The sequence below is a fragment of the Centrocercus urophasianus genome, unplaced genomic scaffold (assembly GCF_019232065.1).
Source record: "Centrocercus urophasianus isolate 14NV4802_14NV808 unplaced genomic scaffold, USGS_Curo_1.0 seq_36, whole genome shotgun sequence".
Taxonomy (NCBI): domain Eukaryota; kingdom Metazoa; phylum Chordata; class Aves; order Galliformes; family Phasianidae; genus Centrocercus; species Centrocercus urophasianus.
The window spans coordinates 6,477,443-6,491,401 of NW_024884933.1; the positions used below are offsets into that span (position 1 = coordinate 6,477,443).

At 47.5% G+C, this 13,959-nt stretch overlaps 1 protein-coding gene across 1 annotated transcript in view; it reads left to right on the top strand.

Annotated features, from left to right (window-relative positions):
* Positions 1-13,959, top strand: part of LOC122167333 (calmodulin-binding transcription activator 1-like) — a 124,925-nt gene that overhangs the window by 73,302 nt on the left and 37,664 nt on the right. The window contains exon 4 of the mRNA XM_042831826.1: positions 8,433-8,504. Within this exon, the coding sequence (XP_042687760.1) occupies positions 8,433-8,504 (72 nt within the window). The remainder of the gene's footprint in view (positions 1-8,432; positions 8,505-13,959) is intronic.

Below are 13,959 nucleotides of genomic sequence, written 5' to 3' on the forward strand. Positions count from 1 at the left end.
CTCCAATGTTGGACTCTCCCTTTTCCCCAGTGCTGACTTCTAAAGCTTCTCTGTCCATTGGAAAAAAAAAAAAAAAAAAAAGTATTTCCTTTTTATTCATTCTAACTTTCTCAGACATTAATTTAATCAAGGGACCCTTTGTTCTTTATTACAACGGTTCCTTAGATGTAAGTGTTCAGTCTTCTCCCACCCTCATCAACCTCCACTTGAATCCATTCGGTCTCAGCTCTTCCAGCAGCTGAAGCAGCCGACGCAGACGTTCATAGTACAGGTTTGTATCTGATTTTCCATTTATGTTGTAGTAGACATGATTAAAGCCTTCGAGTAAAATCACAGCTAAATCCTGTCATAGCCTCGGCCATTATTTTTTTGTTCTTCTATTAGGATTTTAAGCATTTCTTTGACATATTTTTATTGCGGGATTAGGAAGAAAACGCTTGACTTGTTTGCAACATTCTCATTATATTCCCTTTATAACATTCCTAAAAGAGAATAAATACAAAATGCTTTTGTGTATTGTGGTCATATTTCAGACTGACTTTAATATGCTGCACTGCTTCCCAGCTCACAATTCTTCCAGCCTTGTGGTGGCAGTCAAGAAATCCTCATACCTGGAAAAAGGGCACAGGCTGCTGGAGCCCGCGTGGTGTGCAGGACCTGCACTGTTTGTGCTGCAGAGCTCTGGCTGTGGGTTTTGTGTATCCCATGTCAGGATGGGTGCAGTGAGAGCACTGTCTTGTGGGGGCACAGCAGCCTTTCGTATTGCTTTCCCTTTTATTAACCCCTCACTCATGCCAGTGGCACCGGAGTGTCATGTCAAGGTTTCATGTCAAGCTTACTCCATCCAGCCCTGTTCTTACAAATGGCTCAAATCAGTTCATATTTAACAGGGTGTCATTAAGTGGACCATCAGACCACCATGCTATTTGTGCCATGTCCCCATCCACCATCTGACTCCTGGGGGCAGAGGTGATGCTGCAGATACTAGGTTTAGGAAGGATCTGCTGCCAGGTGCTCGCTCATCTAGGGCTGGGCTGGAGAATGCATGCAGTTGAGCACTGAACAGCCAGCATTTCTCTCACGTTTCCAGAGGTGCTTTAGGGGAAGCTGTGTTGTGCTCATGCTGCTCATGTGCTGCTTCATGTTTTTGTTCATGTGACAACAGGAGGCAATGACCTGAGCTGCTGCTGGAGCAGCACAGCGCTGCACACTGCAGATCTCCATTGGTTTGATGATCAATGGATTTGGATTTCAGTGTTTGGTGGCGTATGAGTGACAAGAAATTAGTTTTGCAAGGCAAAGTCCTTTTTGTCAGGCTAAGAGGTGGTTTCAGAAGGTTGTTTTGTGTATAATTGACCATGACTGCTAGCCCTAAGGACACTGCGAGCTCCTGGAAGCCATGTAATCTTGCCAGGAGTCCCTGTACAGCCCTGTCTGAGTCGTTGCAGAGGTGGAGCTGTGACATTTTTCTCCGACATCTTGCAGTTTTGTCCGTGTTGAGGCAACATCCCTTCTGTACAGTTCTCACCAGGGCTGGGGTGATTAAGCACTTAAATTGATTAATCAGATTTCTTGTGATGAGAACTACAGTCATTCATTAATCTGAATGGGATTATAAGTAAGAGTTGGCAGATACAGGAGACAAACATGTTGACAGCTAGACCTGCTGGTTGGAATACAAATGGCACTCTTGCATCTGTAGGGTTTAACTCCCGGCAGCTCCAGGATATGGCTTCCCTAAAGGTAAAATTAGGCTGAGATTAAGGCATCCCCATACTTGTAAAGGAATGTGTGTTTATGAACAGACAGCTACTACAGGTAGATGTGTGGGATTGCATACCAATTATCCTGCATCAGGAACAGGCTGTGCATTTTGTTTCCTATTTAATTTAAGAAAGATGTTACAAGATTAGCTTCAGTCAAAATTCAGGGCTAACCCAATTGCAGTGTGTGGCTAATATCAATTTGAACAGTAAATGAGCAGGCTAGCGGAGGCGGTTCCTATGAAACTGTCTTGGAATTGACAGCTCTGCAAATAAAATGCATATCAAATTCTGCTCTTGAAGAAATGCTGTCTAATGTTCCCTTTTTGGAGCAGCAGAGCCTTGTGCTTTTAATATTGTGACAGAGCACGGGATGTTTAGGGGACTTGCAAAGAAGGATTTTGAAACTCTCACCACGTTGAAGTCGTTGGCAAAATTCCCATCAACTGCAGCAAGACTGGAATTTCATCTTCAGGGGATTAGGTGACTCTGCAAGTTGTTTCTGCTGTCTCTGGAGTCAGGCAAGAATGCTGCAGAGCGTGCTGAGATTAAAGCGATCGTTTCTTGTTGAACCGGCCTCATGCTTTTCTTCTCATAAATATTTAAAGAATTCTTATTAAAAGAGTTACCGGCATAAAAAAATGAGTTTGGTAGCACATAGCATGCTGCTGTGTTGTTTCAGCTTGCCGTAGAAGGTCAGGGAGCTGACGTGCTTCTTGCTGTCTGAGGAAGGTGCAGTGATGTCTCCCATCGCTGCTGCCCATATCTGTGCGTTGGGCTGGCGCTGCTGAGATCTCAGCATGTCGCCTCTTCAGGCTTTTAGGCTGCCTCTGGGTTCTCCTCTCCTCCTGGAAGGAAGGACTGCAGCTCCTCAGCCCTTATCCCATGTCTGCAGTTCAGGACCCGGTGCCTTTGGGTCTCGGCACTGCAGTGATTGCTCACCTTGCAGGAGGGGCTTTTTGTTGCAGAAACCCCCCTCCCTGCTCATCTTTCTGCAGGTGGCACAAATAGAAACTTATTTCTTTGGCTGCCCGTTGCTGTGGATCAAAGCCCTTTCCCTCTGGCTGATACAATCAAAACTGGTAATGGTGAATGGATCAGCAGCCGATGTCCACTTCCAGGCTTCCTCAGAGAGAGGCAAGGACTTGCGCTGAATGTAAACAGCCTGCTCAAAAAGGCCTGACCTTGGACTTTAATTTACTATTGAGCTGCAGGTAAGAGATCAATGGGTGAGTGCCAGAGGATTCAATAGTGAATGGATAGTACCAGAAAACATGCAGGCCACCAGCATAAAGAAAATGCATAGAAAAGAGTGCTTGGGGCATACTGGAAAATATGCAGCTACTGAGTCTTTATTATTATTATTACAATAATTTATCACGGCCTTCAGTGTTACATAGTGCAGTTTGGCATATCTCATTTTTCCTGTGCAGTGATGTGGCACACAGACACAGCCTTTGTCAGAAGATCAGATCAAAAGGAAGTAGTGATCACTGGGAAAATCCGAGAAAGTGCTGAAAGCATCACTTGCTGGGGGCTGCTGGGCTGCACGGGCAGGGATGGTGGCGGGACATCATCACAGGAGTAGCGACAACAGAAAATGAAAACCTGCTGTCCTTGTGGTGATCACAGAATTCCACAGAGGGAGAAAGGTTTGGAAAATCACCCATGAAGTGTTGAAATTCTCCATTCAATATTGAGTGTTTCAAAATTGCTTCCTACCAAGTCATGAGGTAACTAGAAAAATCCTTGGTAACAAAAGCTCCCCGAGTGGGGACGGCTGCTGCGGGGATACAGCTTGGCTCCAGGTCCTGAGGGCGCAGTGAGCTCTGGCAGTGTCTGTTACTCTGCGCAGTGGCACAAAGTAGAAATGTTGTGGGGGAAAAACCTCAACTGCTGTCTGTTTCTCTAAGATCAGTAGTGAGAAAACCTGTTTAGCAGTGGTTTAGTGGAAGACTTGCTGCGGTGGAGATGGCACAGCAGGAAACGTTGGATGCCTCCCTATGTTATGACACATTTTTTCCTTTTAGATCAAAATTAACCCCTCGGGGTGTCACCCATCTGCCCTCCTGCATGGCTGTGCAAAGCTGCTGGGTTCAGCCGCTGTTACACGTCCGTGTTTGCGAAGGCTGAGCTGGGGCTGATGTGCACCAAGGGCTGCTTAGGTCGGTTTCCCCTTTGACACCCATCAACTCAGGATCATTTCGAGAGTTGTCAAAAAAAAAATCTTCTCCTGGCTCTGCTCCTTTGGCCAAGCCTCTGTAATTGCTCTCCCCCTCCCCAGCTGCATCTTACTGCTCGGGGAGAAAAAGGAAGATTGATGGCATTAGGATCCCTGTGCGGGGTGCTGGCATCGAGTCAGGAGATTTTAGAGCGGCATGTTGGCTTTTCTCGCTGAATTTTGATTAATGGAGCGGGCTGGAGCTGCTGCTGTCTCCCAGCTCCTTCAGCTGACAGGGGCGAGTGTAATCTGATGTTTAAATGGATTTGGAACGTGTCTGTGGCTTTAGCATCCGTGTCCTGAAGGAAAGACCATCTGCTACACGATAACCTGATCTCAGAGGGCACTTCCTTCGGATTTGTTTGAGAGGAGAGATGACACACTGAGGCTGAGGGTTTTCCCTGCCGTTTACTCATTCGGTGGCAAATAGGCAGCTCACCTTACAGAATAAAGCCCAAAGCCCTGCTCTTCTAACCACGCTCTGCCCCTTCAGAGAAAAGTGGCGGAGAATGTTGTGGGTGTTACTGATGCAAATGGAAAATGGCTCCTATGTGTGAAACAAATACGTTAACATAAGCAGCCAGCAAACTTCTGCACGTGGCGTTTACGTTTTGCATGGAATTCAGATACTGTTTTCAGGAAGATTGGGCAGAGCATCTGCTGGGATGTGGAGGAGTCAGGGAAAAGAGTGGGATAGCAACAGTGTCCATATGGAGAGAGAATGGGAGCGTCAATCACAGGGCAGGGTTCTTGCCATTGCGTTCCGAGTGCTGTCTCTGACACACAGGTTGCAGTGCTGGAAGAATGAACCTCTCAGGGAGGAGTGCTGGGCTGTCCTTTACACTTTCCACTGCATTGTCCTCAAATGCCTGAGATCCGGAGCACTTCTGCATGGCCATGAGATTCAGTGCTGCTGCTGTGCAGGGCAGCGCTCCCTTGGAGTACGCCCGTATTTAAAGTCGTGGAAGGCGACGGGAAGCTTGTTTCTTCTACATCCGCATTTCTCAGACGTACAGCATGCGTGGCTTAAATTACTGTTCTACTTTTTCTGTGGTGTGTGTGAGGAAATAACGTGGAGGCTGAGGTCGAGAGCAGAACTTGATTGGGCTCAGGTACCACAGTTAATTTAGGAGACCCCTATCTTATCTTTGCAATGCAAAGAATGAAGCTAAAGCCTCATTTGTTTTTCCTGGGAGGTCTGATCCGTGGCAGCAATAGATTCTGCTGCAAGCTCTGTGTTATTCCCTGTGGAAAAGGAGAGGCACCAGGGCAGCAGCGTTGTGCAAGAAGCCAGGGCTGCCCCTTGCCTCCCCTCTGCAGGCAGAGGACCTGATCTGTTCCCTCTAACGCGGACGGGGCACACGCGGTGTGTGTGAGCTGCTGCAAGGTGAATGATGCCTTGTGCCATAAGATGACTAGAGTATATTTTAATAATTTAGAGCCACGGGTCTTACTTGGTTTGTTCTCTAAAGATTGATTTAGCTTCTTATTAAGGGAATTGGGAATTCAGTGTGAAAATCTGAACAAAATCTACTTTTTTTTATATAAATATCCACTAGTGTAACTCACTGGGGAGAGGAATTTCAAAGCCTGACCAACCCCATCTTGAATTTTTGATTCCTTGCTCTCCTGCTTCCATTCCCAAGGTGTTCTTGTTAAGGAAGAACACCTCAGCATTATTGTATTATTTTTAAATAAGCTGCAATCACTTTAAGGAGCTCAGGATGAAAAATCCACTAATACTTTGATTTTTTTTTTCTCCAGTTTTCAGGAGTTTGATAATGCAAGACGTGAACTGCATATAAATGGAAGAGCAGGCAGTTCTAATTGCCCAGCTATTCCTCTCTGTCCAGAAAAAGCCCTTTCTTGTTCAATTATCAGTCAATTTTAGAAAGGTATGAGATGAAGTGGAGCTCATCCCTACTCTGTAGGCTCCTTCACGTGGCTGTTGCCTCCCAGCAAGCATCCTCATGGTGTTTTTGGCCAAAGCCTTCATCCTGCTTATAGTCTGCCCGAGGGTTGGGGGGATGCGAAGCTGTGATTTAAACCTCTGATTCTCATATAATCTGTGAGGCCAAGCACATCCCTTCCCTGGAAGGTGGCTGTGGCTCCCCAGAGCTGTCCTGTGGTGCCTGGCGCTCACATGCGGAGTGACACAAACCTGTGGGCTCTGTTTTCAACACGGAGCCCATCACCCATCACCCACTCCCTTCCAGTTGCTCAGAAATGCTCTATTTTTACTTCCAGACATTTTGTAAGTTTTGAAAGAGAATTGGGGGAAAAACGGCTCTCCTCTGTCCAGGCCATTAATTCAGCATGCTCGGGACAGAATTAACCTTGGCAAGCCTTGTAGAGGAGAGAGTAATTCTAACCTTAAAAATCTGCTGATTAAAGCTGGTTTCAGGAATTCGATTTCACTTAATGTGTTGGCTGAGAGCCCAGCCGGCATTAACGTAGCCACAGACACACAGGCTTTGGCATTTTTTTTACCTCCCCCATTAAAAAAAAAAAAAAAAAAAAAAAAAAAAAAAGGGAAGACCCAGCTAATGAAACCCCTTTTGTCTGTTTTGAGCAAGAGATCGTTTTAAAGACCCCTTTAACTAAAAGCATTAAGCATGCGCAGCAGCCTGGAGCGGAGGAGGTGTCCAAGGGGCTGGGCAATGCACAGAGCAGGGCACTACCCTTGTGAGGAGATCTCCTCATCCACCGCACTGCACGCAGTTGTCCCTTCTGGGATCTGTCACTTGTTTCACTTCAGCTTTTCCTAAGGTTGATGTCCTTTAACTTCTGCCTCGGGCTCCACGGCAGGCAGGCAGCAGCACTGCATGCACGTGTTGGGAAGGCCCAGAGCTGTGCTGCTTGCCAGGTCCTCGCTGGGAAGCTGTTGGGACTCGGTGACCCCACAGCTCCCAAACTGCTTTCCAACAGGGGAGACAGCCCTGAGTCAGCACAGCCGCACGGTGCAGACCTTCAGTGGAGCCAAGGATTGCTGTCAGGGATTATCTTAAGCAAACAGTCTGCTTTTTTCCCATGCTGAATGGCAGGATTAAGGTGTTAAGCTTTTCTTTGAATTCTTTTTTCCCCTCTTTTTTCCTCCTCTGTTTTTCTTTTTTCTTGCATGTGAAATATACCTTTGACTTGTTTTAAAACACTGTTAATCTTTGCCCTCCATATTTTGGAAGTAGCTCTGTGATAGAAGCTGGTGGACCCTAACACCCTTAATATTCAAGCTGACCCTGCAGGTGGTGAACTTGTTCATGCCTTTACCCACACCTGAGGGCAGCACTCCCCCCATTATGCCATCCTGCTGGGGCACCTGCTGGTGCCGGGAGGTTCAGGCTGGGTACTGGGGGCCATTTCTTGTCTGACAGAGTGGTGGTGCACAGTGGGGTCGCCGTCCCTGGAGGTGCTCAAGGAAGGGCAGTTACTGAAGGGTGTGGGACTGTGGGCAAAATCCCCTCAGATTCTTTTTTTTCCTTCTGTAATTGCAGAATCCTGGTATGCATAAAGCGCTACGTTCAAGGAAAACTAATCACCTTTGGCAAAGGGGAATATGTGATCATGTGCACACCTGTCCCCATCCCCGCATATTAAAAGCCAGTGGAGTCAGAAAATAATATTGCTTTCTCAGCAATAAACTTATTTTGTGAACAGGAACTGTACTGGGATCCTTTAAATTAATAATGATTCAGTGTGGTTGGTTTGTAATGGGCACAGCTTCCACCTGACAGTGCTGTTTTAGGATTTTAACACACTGGAAATTTGATTTTGCTACAGAAAGAATTCTTTACCCTTACTCCTTTTGGGCAAGCAAAGTTCATTTAACGTAAAGAATAAGAAAAAAATGCATTTTCTTATTTTCCTGCATGAAGCAGTGGGCAGGGTTTACATGCCCTCTGTTTTCAGTTCACATAGCTGGGTGATAAGCCAAGAGGCGTTGGGTTGTCGCATTGAAAGAGAAGAAGGGTGTTGAGTTGTTTGGATGCAGTGCAGGCAGACCCTGTTCGTTCTGCCCTGCCCCAGATCGGGTGCTGGGTGGTTCCTCTGCCTGGAGGGGGATGTGGTCCAATGTGGGACTGCAGAGAGCTGGGAGAGCTCCACCACTGCTCTCAGGACTGGCACAAAGGCTGAGAATGATTTTGGGGATCAGCAGCTGGGGTTTATACCTGTATACTAACTAGAGAAACGTGTAAAGACTGTCTGTTGGGTCTTTAACCTGTAGCAGTGTTCAAAATGTATTCTCCTAAAATTTTGCCTTGATGCAAGCTGCCATTCTGTTATATCAGCAGAGCTGAAGCCCTGGAATGACTGCAGCAAATACTGGCGTGACAACAGATGCCGTCTCTCCTTCCTGTTCTGGGTGCTGCCTCGTAAACCTGCTCATCATGAGCCCAAATAACAATTTCCTTCCCTAATCCTGTCTCTGCTTTCTCTGTTTCTGTCCTTAGTGCTTGTACGGCTGTTACGTCCATTCCTCCATCATCCCCACGTTTCACAGAAGGTGCTACTGGCTTCTTCAGGTAGGATGATGCTGGATTCCTTCCTCCTGCTATTGTTCCAAGTGAAGCTGCATGGCTGGGCATTGGATGGTTTGGGGATTTTCTTGTCTGCAGGTGATATGGATTTCCTTAAGGCGGTACGTCTCTCCTTTTTCTAGATAAATTTCTAGCAAGTACCGAGCTGCTGCCAGCTTATGTGTATCCTAAACAGGGTCAGCTGAAGTGAGACCTTTTCCAGGTTTTTAGTTGTGTTTTTCCATTTTGGAGCCAGCCGTGCAGCAGGACTCGGGAAGCCAGCTGCTGTGTATGCGTGCAGAGTTGTGGGGAGAGGAAGCAGAAGCAGCACTGGGGACTGGTGTGAATTCTGTGTGAACCTGACGGCACACGGCTCCATCAGGAGTGGGTGGCAGAATGGTTGGTGTGGAGGAGTCCTGTTGAGTTACTCACTGACTTTTGTCTTCGCTGCTGTGGGCACAGCAAAGCTCTTCCAGCCTTCTGAGCTCTGCGGTGTGCAGTGCCTGGGGTGTGCTGGTGTGTTCAGGGATCCCTTGGCTGCGCTCTGCCCAGGGTGGGCTGAAGCTGAAGGAGTGCTCAGCTCCCTGTACTGATCCTGCTGTCGGTTACAAGTACTGGGGGTGCGGAGGCAAAATGGAAAATATCCCTGTGTTTTCCCCTTGATCTGCAATCACACTTCCATGTTAAAACAGAACTGTTGCTGCCTGCATAAAAGGACCTCCCACAGCTCTGTGATGGTGGCTGTGCTGTGGAGTCCCCAAAGGGGCTGTGCACACAGCATCACTGTCCTCTCTTATGTGCATCCTTACCCCTGCTGCAGTCAGAGTGGTATTTTACCTCCATGGAGGGAAGCAGTGCTGTGTGATTGCTGAAAGCAGAGCGCAGCCAGCAAACCCACCTCAAGGCCCTTTCTTGCAGCAGCAGCAGCTTTTCCTCACGACCTGCAGATTCCTGACCTGACCTGTGGTTGGATGGAGCAGGCAGTGAGATGGGGAGCTGTGCAAAGGCACGACTAAAGAAGCCATTAAAAGTAAAAGTTCACAGTTCAGCACACTGAACTGAACAAAATCTCTAAACTTAGAGTCCAGTTTGCCTTGGGCAGCAGACAGCTGTTTGTTTTATTATTTAGTGTCTGTCTGCTGGTGATGGATGATGTGACACGAAAATTCAGAGGATATTCTAAATTCATCCCCAGCTGCACGGCGCGGTGCGGCACAGTGCTTCTCCCAGCTGTCCCTGCTGAAGGCTGTGGGTGGAACAGCAAACAATTAGCACCCCTGTATCTAATTACTTGCACTGCAGTATCAGAGGATCTTGCCTGTATCCTGAGGTCTGGCTCATCCACGCTCAACATTGAGGCCGTGTTCTGTGCTCTGGTAATTGATCGCGATTGAGATGGGCGGACTTGGAAGTGTGTTCCTTGTGAGCCTGTTTGTGCAGGACGTTTGGTTGTGAATGCAGTGTGTTTTTATTTAGCAACAAGGACACGTTGTGTCTCCACTGTGCGAGGAACGTGAGCCTGTGATTCATGAGTGCGTCTTCCAGGCTAAGTGGGCATCCTTCAGTCATGCTCTCAAGGTTATGCAGCCAGAGAGAGAAGAGCGAACAACAGATGATGTTTTTCCAAGGTCTGCACAGTGCTTCTGCTCAGCTCTGTGGCAGCCCTCCACCTCCTGGAAGGGCTCAGCACACGGGCAGTGCTGCAGGGCACAGCTAGGAGCAGTCCTTCCAAACAGCACCAGATTTTCTGTTGCTGGGAAAGAAAAACGTTTGTACCCATAATGACTAACACAGAAAAAATGTGGATTCTCAGAGAGAGTCTATTTTCAAACACTGGCACAGCTGAATACCAAATGCAGAGTTTCCTTCTGTGTGTGGTAATTGGCACCCCAGGAATCTCAGATGGATCCAATGCCAGGCTCCTGGAGGGCCGCTGTGTGGATGGCTGCTGGCAGCAGCTCTGTGCCCGCTCACAACTCTGCTCTTGCGCAGTGTGGCAGTGGGGCAGGAGTGATGCCAGCAGTTGGCATGGTTTGTTATGACCCATCCTGTCCTGTCCTTGGCAGAGCGCTGCCAGCAGATCAGGGCATCCTCTGCTCAGCTCCCACTGCCCTGGGACAGCCTTAAGAGTCGGGCCTTTTAAAACGTGTATTGGAAATATTGCAATCTCTTAAAAATCTTCAGACTTGTTGCTCAGTGATGGTTCTTTTTTATTTGGGTAGATGGAAATGACGGTGATGAAGCATTGATGCTCGTGTGGTGTGTGGCACATGGAGGTGCTGCACTGCTGAAGAAGAGCAGTGGGCATTGGGCACTCAGTGCCTGTTTGACAGGGGGTGTGGGGCTGGGGACACCCGAAGGGCCACCTCTGTGCCAACATCATCTTCTTGAAGAGGTGGATGCAGACATACTTTAGGGCATCTGTATCCACTGAAGCCCACCTTCAGCCTTTTAAATAGCGCAGATGTCAACAGAGATGCTTCCACTTGCACGTACTCTCAGGATCTGTTGAAGTCAAAGGCTATTTTTTCTTTTCTTCCTTCAGGTTTTACTTCTATAGGGCCCGTGCCTTCGCTAAAATTGAGTTCCATCTGGCAGAGCTCATCACAAGCTGTCTTCAGTGAGCTCCTTCCCCTCTTTAAGCACAAAGCTGTCCATCATTAGAGGAAGGACAGAGCACTGAAGGAGCAGCACCTGTGAGCCCTCTCTTTGGGGTGAAAAATGTTTTTCGTGACAAAAGTCTGTAGTATATAAAATTGAACTTGCAACTCAGATCAGGCTGTGCCCTTTTATCAGTCTGGATGCCTTCAGAACAAGATGTGCTTTGACACCTACGGGTTGAGTAGAGTGGGGCTGTGCAGAAATGCAGCAATAACCTTCTTCCAGTCTTCCAGGAAAGGGGGAAGGAGAGGATTACAAATGAACTGGTATCGAGGAGGCTGGAAACGGGTTAGCAGGAGTGCTTTATCTCTTGTAATGTTTTTATAAATTATTTATTAACACACTTGCTGCATTTTCCTTAGAAATTGGATAGAAAAGCGAAACGTATGGCCAGCAGATTATATTCCAGAAGAAGAATGGCAGTGATTAAAAAACAATTTCCAACTATTTCAAACGTATAACTTTATTTTAGATGAGTACTCCGCTATTTTTGTATTGCTCTCCACCATTTTAAAGAAAATCCTGGGCTCATTCTTGAGATATACGAGAAGACTGACAGTAATGCAAGCAAAGGAAAAAGCAGTCGGAGTGCTTTTTAGCTGTTGCTTAAATAATCTGTTGTCGTTTATAGAAGAGATGCATTTCCCAAACTGCTCTGTGACGTGCTTTGGTTGCTAATCAGGAGGAGTTATTATAGGGGCGACATAACAAAGTCCAAAACATGGCCGACTGCTGCAGAAATGGAAAGCAGGTTTTACGCTTTTGGCTCTTTGTGAAAATGATGCACCATTTGCACTTTACGTCTGACTTGGGGGGATTGAAAGCGGTGGATCCGTCACTTTATGGCCGCTGTAATCCTGCCATGTGCTATGGTGCAGGAATGCAGGGGGAGGGCAGCGTGCCGTGCCAGCTGTGTTACCAGGCAGCGCTTTGTGCATCCTTCGGGCAGCACGGCACCAGCGTGGCACTGCCCGTGTGCAAGCCGCCTGCTCTCTGCCTGCTCCCAGCAGCTCCTTCTGGCAGCGTCTGCATTACCAGGGCTGTATTTTACTCCTGTGGTTACAAAAACAACAAACCGGCTTTTCAGGGATGCTTGGGATCCCTGCTGCGGTGTTACAGAGCCACAGGATGGCTTAGGTTGGAGGGGACCTCAAAGCCCACCCAGTTCCAATGCAAGGCTGTCGGCTGGGTGCCCTCCTGCAGCTCAAGCTGCCCATCCATGGCCTGAGGCACCTCCAGGCAGGAGGCACCCACAGCTCTGTCTGCAGTCCCACCGCTCACCAGGAGAGTCCCCTGGGGCTGTGTGTGCTCAGACCCATGGGTTGCCACCAAGAGATCCTCACTGCAGGGATCACAACCGTGCGACAGCGCAGCTCAGCAGGAAATTAAATCAAACCACCAACTCCAAGTCACTGATTAACATTCTCTGTATTCTGGGGATTAGGCTTTTGGTGACACTTAAATTGAATTCTAATACTATTTTGGAATGTATAATGGGCTGAATTTACTTCACCTCAGGTTTGAGTTAATGGCTTATTAAATTACACACCTTGCATTAGTGGAGCTGTTTGCTGGTGTGGGACGCTCGGCCTCACAGAAGGGACGCAGCCATGTGCTGATCTCATCTCGTATTCCCTGCTCAATTATGAGATCTGCAGGTGCCAGGAATGTGTTAAACTGTCAACTGAAGTTTCACCCTGCAAAGGCTGTGTGAGGGTGAGCTTAGAAGTTCCAAAGTGAAGCAAAGTTTGATTTGAGTTTAGAGATTTGAAGCACGTTTTTGGGTGGGTACAGGGAAGGTCTCTCACTCCTACACAGGTGTTGGGCCCTGCTGCGAGTCCCCTCCTTTTGCATTCTGTCTGCTCAGGCACTCTTTTCCAAGTGTTCCAGGTAAACCTGCAGTCTTGATGCTGTTCTTCTGCCTGCATGAACTCCCCTGTCATTACCCAGGCTGCTTTCGTTCTCAAAATCATCTTTTGTTTCTGAAGGAGTACCTGTCTACCTCTTCTGATCAGTGACCTCCTTCAGTCACCTGCTCCGGGCACTGACCCTCAGAAGGCTTCTGCTCACACCGGGCTCCAGCATGGCGCTGGGCTGGCTCTGGTGCAGCACCCGGGACTCACTAGGGGCACGCAGCACTCTGTGTCCATCATTATTGCTAATCTCTTCCTGCCCTTTGTCACACATCAGGTGCTCAGTAATCACACTGTTCACATTTGTTTCTCCTTGTAGCCTCCATCTGTGTCGTCTTTAGGGATTTAAGACACAACACCAGTGGCTGTAGTGCTGAATGTCACCACATGTGTAAATCTCCATGTTCCAGTACGGAGGTGCATGTGAGGTCTCTGGTGAACTGTGAAGACGTTACGGTATCCACATTTGATATGTAATACATTGGAGAATTGCTACCTTCCTGAAATGCATCAGTCAGGTTTTGCTCAGCTCAGGCTTTCTTTTTGTAGAGAGAGAAAGAAAGAGAAAAACACAGAACTAAAAACCCATCACCACCACCCGAGGATGGCAAACTGAAAAGTTGCATCTGTCCTGCTAGGAATTTGCCTTACATATGTCATATGAAAACTGGAAGGAAAAGGAATTGAGGTGGAAAATAAATCCCCTTCTCAGCCTATACAAAAGAGAATGGAGCCACTACATCAGCTTTGATGTGAATGGGTTGAGTAAGGTACAGAAATCAGCTCTGAACTCTTTCTGCAGGGCTTGGCACTTGCACAAATAGCTTGAGCCTGAAAAGCTGTTATTCTTTCAATTTTATTGAACATTAAATCCATCACAAAAATAT